The sequence below is a fragment of the Eulemur rufifrons genome, chromosome 30 (genome assembly GCF_041146395.1).
Source record: "Eulemur rufifrons isolate Redbay chromosome 30, OSU_ERuf_1, whole genome shotgun sequence".
In the NCBI taxonomy this organism is placed as follows: domain Eukaryota; kingdom Metazoa; phylum Chordata; class Mammalia; order Primates; family Lemuridae; genus Eulemur; species Eulemur rufifrons.
The window spans coordinates 48,590,720-48,603,044 of NC_091012.1; the positions used below are offsets into that span (position 1 = coordinate 48,590,720).

The 12,325-nt window shown below is 38.5% G+C and overlaps 1 protein-coding gene across 3 annotated transcripts in view; it reads left to right on the top strand.

Moving 5' to 3' along the window:
* Window positions 1-12,325, top strand: part of TENM1 (teneurin transmembrane protein 1) — a 532,730-nt gene that overhangs the window by 426,385 nt on the left and 94,020 nt on the right. For 2 of the 3 annotated variants that reach the window (XM_069463375.1, XM_069463377.1), the window contains exons 20-21: window positions 958-1,207; window positions 9,346-9,366. In XM_069463375.1, coding sequence (XP_069319476.1) covers window positions 958-1,207; window positions 9,346-9,366 — 271 coding nt within the window. The remainder of the gene's footprint in view (window positions 1-957; window positions 1,208-9,345; window positions 9,367-12,325) is intronic. The other variant, XM_069463376.1, reaches the window with a different exon arrangement.

Genomic DNA, 12,325 nt, shown 5'->3' on the forward strand with positions numbered 1-12,325 from the left:
TAATTAGGTTTAGAGGATGAGGGGAAAAGAAGAGCCATGGTGATGCCCAGGTTTCCAATTTAGGTATCTGCACACATGGCAATACTACTCATGAGATGAGTAGAGAACACAGGGGGAAGAGCAGGGTTTGGTGTTGGAGGGGGTGCTGAAATATAATGAGTTCAGTTTTAAAATGTTTGAGTCTGAAGTACCTGTGAGGCATCCAAGTAAAGAGGTCGAATTGGAAATTGCATGTCAGGTGAGAACTCGGACAGGAGAAAGTTTTAGCACACAGAGATGAAAGTCGAAGCTGTGGGTATGGCTGTGATTGCCCAAACAGAATGATTGCAAAGCATTTTCGTAAGTCAGTATCTCTATTTCCTGCGCTGATGATAGTGTGATATGGTCCAAAAGAGTGGAAAATTCAAGTCCCTTTCATACATCTTTGAAGTGCATTCTAGCAGTAGGATTTCTTTCCTTTTCATAGAAGTAGATTACCTCCCTGATTGTGTTTTGCTAAGGTTAATATTAAAATTGACTGATATTCTCTTTTCAGGAACCGGTTTCATAGTGAGAGTAATTTGAAGTCAGATAGGTGTGTGCTAGGCATTAGAAGAGAACTAGTAAGAGATGAAAAATTAGCCACAGATGATTCACAGAACCCAGCGTGAACAGGAGATCATTAAAATTAGTCATCAAATGCTTTATTGAGGCATTCAGAATCAGTGTTAAAGGGACTGGTTGTATTATCCCACTTCACAGATGGACAAACTGAGGCAAAGTGTGTTATGCTGCTATTTGTTGTGGTTATGCAGTTAAACAAAACCAAGGGTGGTGTGTTTCACTCTCAGGTTCTCTTATGCCAGGCCAAAGCTCCTTCCTGCTTTGAACAATGAAAGAGAAATTAAAATGCTGCTGAGATTATTATGTGGTAATTGCTTTTTTTATTCTCTCTCCTTTTGCTTTCCTTGGGTCTAGGAATCATACATAAAGGGAATGGAGAAAATATGTTCATTTCCCAGCAGCCCCCAGTCATATCAACCATAATGGGTAATGGGCACCAAAGGAGTGTCGCCTGCACCAACTGCAATGGCCCAGCCCACAACAACAAACTATTTGCTCCTGTCGCCTTAGCTTCTGGCCCTGATGGCAGTGTGTATGTTGGTGACTTCAATTTTGTAAGGCGAATATTTCCCTCGGGAAACTCTGTTAGTATTTTGGAATTAAGGTAAGTCTCCTCTAATCTCTACGTTTGCTTAGCGGATAAAGAAAAAAGCTAGAATAAGATAATATGAAGAGACAAGGTATTGCCAAAAGGAGCAGAAAATGCAGCTGCCCCTGTTGTAGCACTGAATTAAGATTCAGGGGTAGGGGCAAAGGTCAGCGTGCCCAGTCCTCCTATTTAAAGGAAACTTTGAGCACTGCTTTGAAGAACCAGGAAGTGTTGACATCCCTGTGTGTGTGGGTGTCCTTCCCTGTGTACACTGCTGTCACTGACATGGATCTCCATAATTCCAAGTGCTCAGGTAAGTCACTCATCCACTGCTGGCCACTACAAAGACTCGTCAAAAATATCTATTCCATTCTAGCAGGAGAGGTATTACCAGATCCAAAAGAGTAAACTTTCTAAAATCTCCAGGTCCAATCTTTTGAAGTGCTCATTTCATAAAGATGAAAATGGAAGTCCGTGTCTACATGACATGATAAGGAAGGAAGAACTAGTTCTTTACCCTTAAAAGCTCTACTCCATGATGATTAAAGCATTTATCTTTAGATTTCCTCACTCTATGCCAAGAATTTTCTTGATAGTACAAAATATTTTGACACCTTTTGTAAGAAATTCATAGCTTTTGGTATTTCATATCCTAAAGTTACACAAAGATTACAACTAAATTGACCACGGTTTAATCTGCTTATTTCTTCCCTTTCTGGGGCTATAAGACACAAATATATATCCTCTGGGATCCTAAAAAGGGGAAGCATCCACTCCTATCCCACTAGGGATAAACAAGCCTGTTTCCTCTCCCCTGGGTAAGTTGTTACCAGGGGAGACCCTTCTATCTAATTGGTTATGGTAGTTTTATCCCTGACAAATGCCTCTGGAACTTTAGGCTAAAAGTTTCTCTACGTTTCAGAAGATTTTGATGCCATTCCATGAACTACTCCATAAAACAATCTTTGCTTCAGCTATTTCCTCAATGACCTGAAAAATAGTGACCAAAAATAGTGACTGGGTGTATACAGCACTCTCAAGACCAGTTAAAACACATGAGAAGTCTTGGGTCACTGTAACACCTTACCTTCACACAAACATGGAAATTTGAACAGATAAGAGCATTCCTCGAAATTTTTCAGATTCTCATGCATGCTTTGAAATCTACCTCCCTTTTCTCAGACTGAGTTATTCCTTCACACCTAGCTGGGGAAATCTTTTAGTCCCAAACCCCCATCCATTTTTCACATTAATTCAATCTAGTTTTAATACATTTCTTAATTATAATTGCAAAGGCTGTCATAGGGAAGAAACCTGTTAAATCCCTTGGCTAATAAAAAAAATAGACTGTAAAGTTAAGACTTTATAAAGACAAAGCACATCTAGAGAGTCTGGAGAGGTACTAATTCATAGCACCCTATCCTAATCAAGTGTTTATGTACCTCAGGATGTCACACTTCACGGGGACTTGTCATTTCCAGCAGTATATCTCTTTGGTTGCTTACTTACTGAAAAGTCAATAGGAACACCAAGTTGGTTGTATGCCTGGATTTGGAAGTGATTTATACAACATGCTACATTGTTTTCAAAACCCTAGGGATGCTCTATCTACATCATGCCAAACATGGATGGGAGCACTGAACAATTCATTCAACATCTGAATGTTTCCAGTCATGCATATTGGCTGTCAGGTAGACAGAGACTTTGTCTTGATGATCCTATAACTATAGTTAACCCTATAAAGCCTATATAGCCAGCCCCTATATGGCTAACTCCTCAAAGAAAAAACAGTAAAATTATCTAAATCAAGATAAAACAATATTAATATAATAAATCTCCAGCTAAGTTTTGTTCTTTCCTTTGTAATTTAAATGCAAATTTACTGAAGTTGGAGCAATTGTCATTCTTTGATAAGATTCTCTTTTGGTCAAGGATCCTTAACAGTTTACAAATTTGCATTTTAGTCCAAAGTACCTTATGACCTTCAACACAAAGCCATTTGAAGTATAAAGCAGAACAACTTGGACCCTAATTGCAAAGTGATTTTCTCAGTATAAAGAAAAATTATTTTCTGACAGTTTGAAGTATTGTCCAATGCCTCTATTCATTCTTGCTCTCAGACAGTTTTCTCTCATTGTCACAGCTCTTCGGCCATGTTGGTATGCACACACTATGAGCTCGCACACCCAGGCTCTCTCATTTAGTATGAATCTCCCTAGCTGGCTTTTCTGAGCTCAGATCCTTTAGAGTATTTCTTCTTAACATTTTTTTGTTGTTGTTAGTCTCAGATTTCTTTGAGAATCTACTGAAGGCTGTGGGCCCACTCCTTAGAAAAAACATATCACACAAAATTGCATGTGTGATTTAAGGAGTCACATTTTTCCCTTCCCTTGACTCCCATGCTCTCACCAGCAACCTGTCCCGGTAGACGAAGCCCTTTCATAGACTCATGGTTAAGATCTCCTGCATTAGGTTCAAGGAGAAAAGGCAATTCTCCCTTCTCTATTCCAAAACTCCCGTGATTGGCCATCAGAGAAATACGCTGATTAAATGTACATGATCATTTTGATCTAATTGACAGGTAACTCCCTAACTGTTTGACTAGAGTCAAAACCATCAAACCAGTTTATGTCAACACACATTAGCTGTCATGTTTACTCAGAAACTAATATAGCTCTTATCAGATTCACTTTTTTAAAAAGGCATCTATCCTGATCAGTAGCCTATATGTGTACTGTACATTGCACATTCTACATATAACTGGTGGATTTACATATTTGCTTTATAACTTTTCCAGATTTAAACTTCCTGTGGAAAAATAAGGTGATTTCATAAGGCGGTGCTGATGAAAGAACCATAATGTTCATTGAATTCTACTGTATTTAGATAAAAACTTCATTTTGTACCAGCTTTTTTTGTTAAAATCAGTTAATTTAATTGTTCCCCACCCTGTGCAAATTAATCATTTTACTTGGTTGAATTATCTGTTTCCTTGGAAACACAGACTAATATAGTCATTATGTTATTGGTTATATTTTAAATTGTGAATGGAGAAGCAATATTGTCAACAGGTTATTATAGACCGGGATAGAGAGCCTTGTAGATCTTGACCCTCTGTCAGGTTATTTATTGTGTAACTTAACTACTCTGTTCTCTACTTCCCTATCTTTAAAAATTGACTTAAAGTTTATATTCGAATATCCTCTTACATGTCTCATACAATTTAACTTGTTTTGAGAGCCACAGATATGTATCACTCAGCCGAAAGTTTGATGACATTTTGGGAGGACATACAGTTTGCCTCTAATGGATACTCTTCTAGATTTCCTTCTCTTACATCCTTTGGTTCCATATTGAGCCACACTGAACAATCCCAGATGACCCTTGACATTTTGAAGATTGGAAGGCTGTAGATATTTCCTACCTCAGCCCTACTGATCCAAACTTCCCCCAATTGAGCTTCTTCCATCTGACCTCAAAAATAACTTCATTTTCACTGGCTGCCAATCACTTATTTCCTCTAGCTGGTCCCTCCTTGGCTGAACAGGGAGGGAAAGGAAAAGTCATTTCTAATGATAATGATATAATACCGTTAGAAATCTGCCAAGATAAACAATATTATTTCTTGTTATTTAAGTCTGTAGTACCCACTTGCCTGTTTCCCGCATATTTCATCTGCACACACACACACACACACACACACACACACATCTTAGTGCTTCCTTCCAGTGGGAGACTGAAGTAAGATAATAAAGAAAGGAAGCTTATAAGATCATTCAATTAAACCTAAGGGAGCTTCAAAAATATATTCTCTGAGGATGTTTTAAAGATAGATTCATTTCTTTGTAAGATAGTTTAGGTCCTGGTTTCACTAGAGATTTAGTTCCTATAAAACTTCATGTATATATATAGGTGTGTGTCTATGTGTGTGTGTGTGTGTGTGTATACATATACATACACACACATTTCTGTAGCACAAAAGTAACATCACAGATTTTTAAGCTTAGCATTAGTAGGATCCATGAGAGTATCAGGTCCAACATTGTGCCCAGTACATGCCTGATAGTTTATCATCTCTGTTTTGTTTGACCCCTTTCAATAATGGGAAACGTAAATACCTCTCAAGACAGCCCATTGCATCTTTGGACTACTCTGTTAAAAAACTCTTCTTTATATTCAACCAAAATCTGCCTTCATCAAACATCCACTCAGTAGTGGCAAATGTTAGCGTCTGAAGTGGCACAGAAGTCTCTTGCCTCTTTTACCTGACGAACTTTCACAATTATGAAGACAGCTATTATGGGTTTCTGAGCTTTCTTTTCCTCAGTCTAAACATCCCCAAGTCCGTCAACTATTTCTCATTAATTATGATTCTGTTTCTTTTTTATTATTATGGCCTCAGGGCCACTTTTTGGTTTTATAAAACTATCAGGGATAATTATATAAGTAAAAACAGGAGACACCATATCAAGTGCTTTGCAAGAATTTAAATTTGTAATATCCCCTTGCTCCTCTCTCATCTTCTAATTTCACAATTCTATTAGAAAACCCATTAAGCATGACTGGAAATGATTTATTCTTTGTAAAAACCTCATGCTGCTATTGTTCAGGATTATGTTATTCTCCAGATATTTATTTTGTCCTTCCCTTAAAAATGAAAGAGAGAAGAAAATAAGAGCCTAGTAAATGCTTCTTGGTACCTTGAGTAATTTGGACTTGACGAATGTCAATGTGACATGAAAATTTCTCTTGAGATTTTACTGTTTCCTTTCCAGGACTGCTTAATATTTCTCACAATGTTCTCTGGACTTGACTCCTATTGTTGACTGGGAATGGAGTAGAACTGGAATAGCACCCATTTAGGGGAAGTCAGTATGCTGAGAGGCAGTAGAATTTATAAAGCCCTTTGCTGAAGGAATAAATGGAACCTGGGCTTTGAGAGCTCTGCTAATAGCTGAGAAATGGTCATGAATCCATTCTCTTGTCAGCAGCACTGAAGCTACAAATACTAGAAACACTACATGTAGATGAAAGAGGTGGCTTACCTCCCCACTTTGATCTCATGTATTAGCAGTGGCACTCACAGATATGAGGTATGAGATAAGAGATATGTCAGTTGCTAGCTAGACATACCTCAAAGGCTCTCTGTACTTCACTTAAAAACATCTTCACTGGCCTTCCACAGTGCCCAAAATTTCCACTCTAAGAAATGTGTTCTTTTGAGTTAAGACATTGCTTCTGTAAGTGTCTTCAACACTAGAACCTCTTTTAAAATGGTCCATCAAGCTAAAAGCCTCCATGAGTCCCTCGACCTGGATTCATTTATCAGCTTGCCTCTCAAAGGGACTGCTAGCTGAACATAGGGCCCTAAAACACAAGACAGGTAAGTTGAGATAAGGGCAAGGGATAGAACCAGAGCATGGGCGAAGGTAGTCTTGGATAAGGATTGCTAGAGTAGAAGCTCTAAGAAGTTAGTGGCAGGCAGGAGTGGGCACTGGATATTCAAAGGAAGAAGGCAATGGAGAGATGAGCAGAAAGGGCAGTCCATTCTTCAGCATCAAATGTTTCTGGCCAAGAATAAGGAAAGATGCTCCGAACAGCATGAAGAACAAGTAAAGGGCTGCAGACACCACAGAGCACACCAAACTCCCATGATACCAGGTCACTAGACAACACTGCAAAGGTCTCTTATCCCCTCTTTTCTATACCTCACCTCACAGAAATATAAAAAGAATAGATATGACATTATGTTAAGTGAAAGAAGCCAGACACAAAAGGACAAATATTGAATGGTCAGTTCCATTTATATGAAATGTCTAAAAGAGACAAATCTGTAGAAACAGAAAGCAGATTGTGGTTGCCTGGGGCTGAGGTAGGGAGGGGAGAATGGAAAGTGACTGCTAATAGGTACCAAGTTTCTTCATGGGGTGATGAAAATGTTCTGGAATTGGATGATGGTAATGGTTGCACAACTCTCTGAATATACTGGAAACTGCTGAATTGTACGTTTTAGAAGGGTGAATTTTATGGTATATAAATCATATCTCAATAATTTTCTTTTAAATTAAAAAAGAAGAGTAAATGGCCCTTTTCATCATCTGGCTATAGAGAAAATCAAAGAGCAACTTAAAGACCCTATCATTGGGAGCGTTTCTTACTCTAAAAAGACTTGAAATCCCATTCCTTTCTCCTCCTAACTCATGGCAAGCTTCAATTTGGTCCATTGCCAGGTGGCAGGGCCCACGGATGGGCCCATGCCCTTGTGAAAAGCTCACACACTGGCACCTCAGCATGTAGTCACTTGCCAGCTAAACAGCAGACCAACTTTGGTGGTGGCTCAGTCCTAAATCCTTAACTAAAAGTAATTCTGAGACAGAACAAGGTCACACACTGGAAATAAATTCCGTCATTTTCACTTCCTCCCTCTGAGATGTTAATGAGAGAAGCTGCTCTGCATAATATGGGACATCTTTCCAAATTCACAGTGACATTATTAGCAGAATCAGAAGCAGCTGCAAGAAAGTCAAACCATCCCCCTTCCCTCTCCTTGCCATCACCTAAGAATTTCAAAACCTTTCGTAGCCACACAAATGGCTCTATACCATGAGAATCTGTTGTGGATGAAACCGTATTTTAATGAGGTCCTTCTAGTACTTTCACAACTAAAGTTCCTTCAGGAAGATCAACTATGTTACAGGGATTAAAGCCAGCCTCAAGCACACTCACCCTATAATTTAGAGGCTACAAAAACAGGCCAGTATCTAGAGACAAAGAAATTGAAAGAGGTGCAAATGCCCGAGGCTAGGTTTCTAATCAGAGCTCCCCATCCTTACCAACTGACCTTTGTTTCAGCCCACAAGATACCTACCCTTTTGAGATGGGCCAAGGAAACAGAAAAGTCAGTGGACTTTGACCTGTGACCCAACTAGTAAAATCCTAGAAAGGTTCTTTTTAAAAAGAGTTGAATTTGTTGTAGCAGATAGCTTCAGGTAAAATAATTCTGTGTCTTTTCTTCTTCCCTGACATTCCAAAGAATAAGAACATTTTCTAGTTTAGATAAAAAGATTTGTTATCTTCATGTTTTCAAAATGACAGAAGGGCCAGATTTAAAAGGATTTTAAAATTAAAATGACTGTATTTCACAGATGATTATAGCCTTTTAATCCCAGGCAGACTTGACCCAAAATCAGGCCTGTACACAGACTGCCTCCCCTATATGAGAAGCCTCATACTGGGTCCCAGAGTGAAATGCCCTAGGCAATACCCTGGGCCAAGAGGCTTATAGATCAGGAGCTGCTAAAGTGCTCTGCTTCTTCTGGCCTGACAGTTCTGTTTTTCCCACTCCGGTTGCCCCCTTACAACATAGATGACTGGAAGACACAGGCCCTAATAGTCGATGTACACAATGTTTTGTTGAAACTGTTTTGATGCAGCAGTTTTGATGCCAGAGGCATTCTGTCATGAGAAAACCCTCATACTTTCAACTTGTTAAGAAGCTTTTTAATATTGTAAAGGAATGTGCACAACACATGTCCCTATCTTATCTCTGAGGTCAGATAAGTGGTGTAGGGTTAGGATTGGAATGTCTGTCCTACACATGACTTGATAATAAAACACAGTGATTTTACATTTTGATAGGGTGTCATGACTATCAAAATAAATCCTAGAATGGTCAGCCCCTCTGCAGGGACTGCTTCTTCAACCCCTAGCTCAGTGATTCTTAAGCCTTACTTTGCATCAGAATCTCCAGCTGAATTTGTTAAAAATAAAGTTCCCAGGACTCATCCCCACATTGAGATTTTGATTCAGTAGGACTGAGGAGAGCCCCAGGAAACTGCACATGTGCAAGAATCCAAGTGATTCTGATATAGGTGGCTGAGAGAGAACCTTTTGAAAATCTGCCTTAGAACTTTGCCCATCCACTGAGCAAAATATACAATCACCTTGACACCATCTTAGAAGGAGAAGCCTGGAGGGAGGGATTGGGTCAACTTTGGCTTGCACGTCTGACTAAGTGATCCCTGTGGAGTCTCTCTAATAGCCGCAATCTGAGTTAGGAATCAGTGTGTCTGGTTAGATTTGGCTTGTTGAATGATACTGATTATTCTCTATTTGCTTTTACTTGCTACTCGTGGATACCTTGTGCACCCTAGAAACAGAGATACCAGACATAGGTAAGCAAATCACATGGGCAGCTGCCTAATGCCCTCTTTTGCCTAAGAGACCACCTCCTAATAATGTGCTAACAGGGAAATTTTGCTTCTTAGATAAGGTTAAAGGAATAGTGTGAATGTGAATTTGGAAATTATGACTCAGGTAAGTGTCTTCCAAAAGAAGAGGGGTACACTAAGTAGGAATTTGTTTGAGGATCAGGACATACTGAAAAGAAAACAAGATGAGTGAAAGCAGGAAGTTCAGTACTTAATGGGAAAGCAAGGCCTTAATTCTCATTATGTTTCCCTAAGGTGATATCACAAATGAGTCTGTAAGTTCAAATAGATTGGATGTTTTCAAATTGCAGGTAGAAAGAGAGGTAACATAGCAATATTCCTAGATCCAGAAATATAGCTGACAAGTGTACTAAGAGACAGTAAACATGATAACCTTCTTTAATAAGATATTTTTTTCTTTTATGTGACCTCATGGTTTCTATTTCTCTCCACCAGAAAGAAGTAATAGGAAATCTCTAAACTGACCATTTACAGACAATAGTACATAGCTCTGAAATTAATCATAATGAGTATTTCTATTCAATTTGTTTATGCATTACGCTTGTCAAAACTATTCTAAATTACCTGAAATTGCAAAGGAGAAAATTGATTTTGTTCACTTCCGAATGCCAATTGTCATCAAAATGCCACTAGTAGGGTTTTTAATTTGGATTTCGTTTGGGAGATACCACTTCCTAAATGCCAATACAGAAGATCGGCCTTGCTACTTTGGCATAACTGATTCCTTAAGCAAATTAAATTGGTTGTCAAATTGCTTACTGGTAAAGTGTTGCACAGTATTAATTATAAGCATTAATTGCCCATTTAACAATCCATGTGATTTTAACTAGCATGAATGAAGTGATCTTTGTTAAGTCGAAGGGCATTGCTTGAATGTAAAACTAACAAGAAGGTGACAATAAGTCCAACACCCAAGTTATAAAAGAAATCTTCACATATCTCGAATTGCAGCTTGCATTTAGACACAAGGGATTAAAACAAATTGGAATGTAGTCCAGTGGTTATTCTTTCTCAAGTATAGCATGTTTTCAGAAAGTAGAAAGAAATCAGTCTCAAAAGAGCTGAAGAGCGCTTGGGAAATAGCATGAAATGGCAAATTACATATTGATATAAGGGACCTTCCTGACTGCTGGCTGTCAAGAAAATAACATTAATCAGATTTGAATTTGGTATGTTGGACTATTCCATCTTCTAAAGGCCAGTACACAACATTTGAGAACAGCCAAGCTGAACAAAATAGGATATGTTACTCAGTTAGAAGGTAGGAACACTGATTTGTTTTGCCACCTTCAGGACAAGAGTATTCTGATGGCATTTTTCATACACAGTCACATATGATCTAATCTAATCTTAGTCCAGGCCCAAACTTGTTAGTGACCCTGGGCAAGCTCCCTGTGTGTCTGGGTTTCCCCAGCTGAGATTTGAGGAGAATGCTAATTCTAACTTCCCTCACAGGCACATTGGGGTTATTCAATAATGAATGAATGTAATGCATTCCAAAGTACTTTTGTGCGAATAACATTTCTCTTGGAAAAATAGCCTATGGACTCTTCCTAAACAAAGCATGATTAATCTGGCTCAACTGAAACTTCACAAACTGGCTACCAAAGTATTGAAGGTTGTTTCAGGGAAGGGTTAAGACCCCTTCTATATTCTAGAAAGATCTAAGTGCATTGCAGAAATTTATTATGAGGACAAAAATTCAACAAAATATTTTAAAACTTTTACTCAAACCACCTATTTAAGCAGTCTTTGCTACAGAGATGCCTTGTCTGGTATGACTGCCAAATCAATTCTGGAGTCTGTTGGGGCCCTTTACAGTTTATTTGCAGCACCTGTCATGGTGATTCCAGGGTTGAAGGTGTCCCTGGAATCTACTGGATTCTCTTACTTGATGAAGGTAAGTAGAAAAAAGTCAAGTATTCCAATTGGACCTGATTTTTTTCCAATTACAATTATAAACTTATTCGCAAATTAGTATTTGCCAGACTTATTATTAACATATATAAATATGCTTAGAGGGCCAATAAAATTACAAATACAATTAATAGCATGCCGGTCTTTAAAGGTATCTTAATTGTTCTGATGATCCTCTCCCTTCCATTTTGTTTGGCTAAGTCCTAAGGCCTGACATCCCAAAGTCCTAAAGCCTGAACTCTTTTGTGTCTTAGTTTCATGTCCTGCAATTCAATTTAGTTCAGCACTTAACTGAACATCAACCGTGTCAGGCACTCTCTTGGCACTGAGAGTAGACAGATGAATATGGTTCCTGCCTACAAAAAGCTTACAGTGTAGTTGGAGAGAGAGAGATGTAAAAATAAATAAATAAATAAATAATGCTCACACACAGCACCCATATCTTGGTTTCTAATACCATTCTCCAGTAAAAGGAACCAGGGGTCCTTGGAGACACAGCTGATTCTAGGATCGGGGCAGAGAGTATACAAGATGAGACTGGAGCATCTTGTAATGCCAGAGAAAAATAAGGGCTAAAAAACAACCCACCTTGATGGGGGCATGGCAAAGGGGCACATAAGCCAGTAGAAAGAGTTCCTAATGGCTAATGCTAGAACAATTTGAGCAACAAAATAAAGTTACATTGGTTTTAATGCAAGGTATAAGATAAATATCTATGAGTCCATACTGATATAAATAAATGGTTTAATTTATAAATAAATATAGAAGAGATAAAGCTTTTATTCATAAGAATTTCAAATAATTTGTGTAGCTACTTCACCCTCAAGGAGGTGGAGCATAACTCCCTGCTCCTTAAGTGTTGGCTACACACAGTTACTCCCTTCCAAAGGGTAAAATGTGGAAAGTGGGAGAGAATGAGTAACTTAACAATGGGAAAACCTGACAAATGCTATTTAAGCCAGGTGATCAAGGTCAACCCCATCAA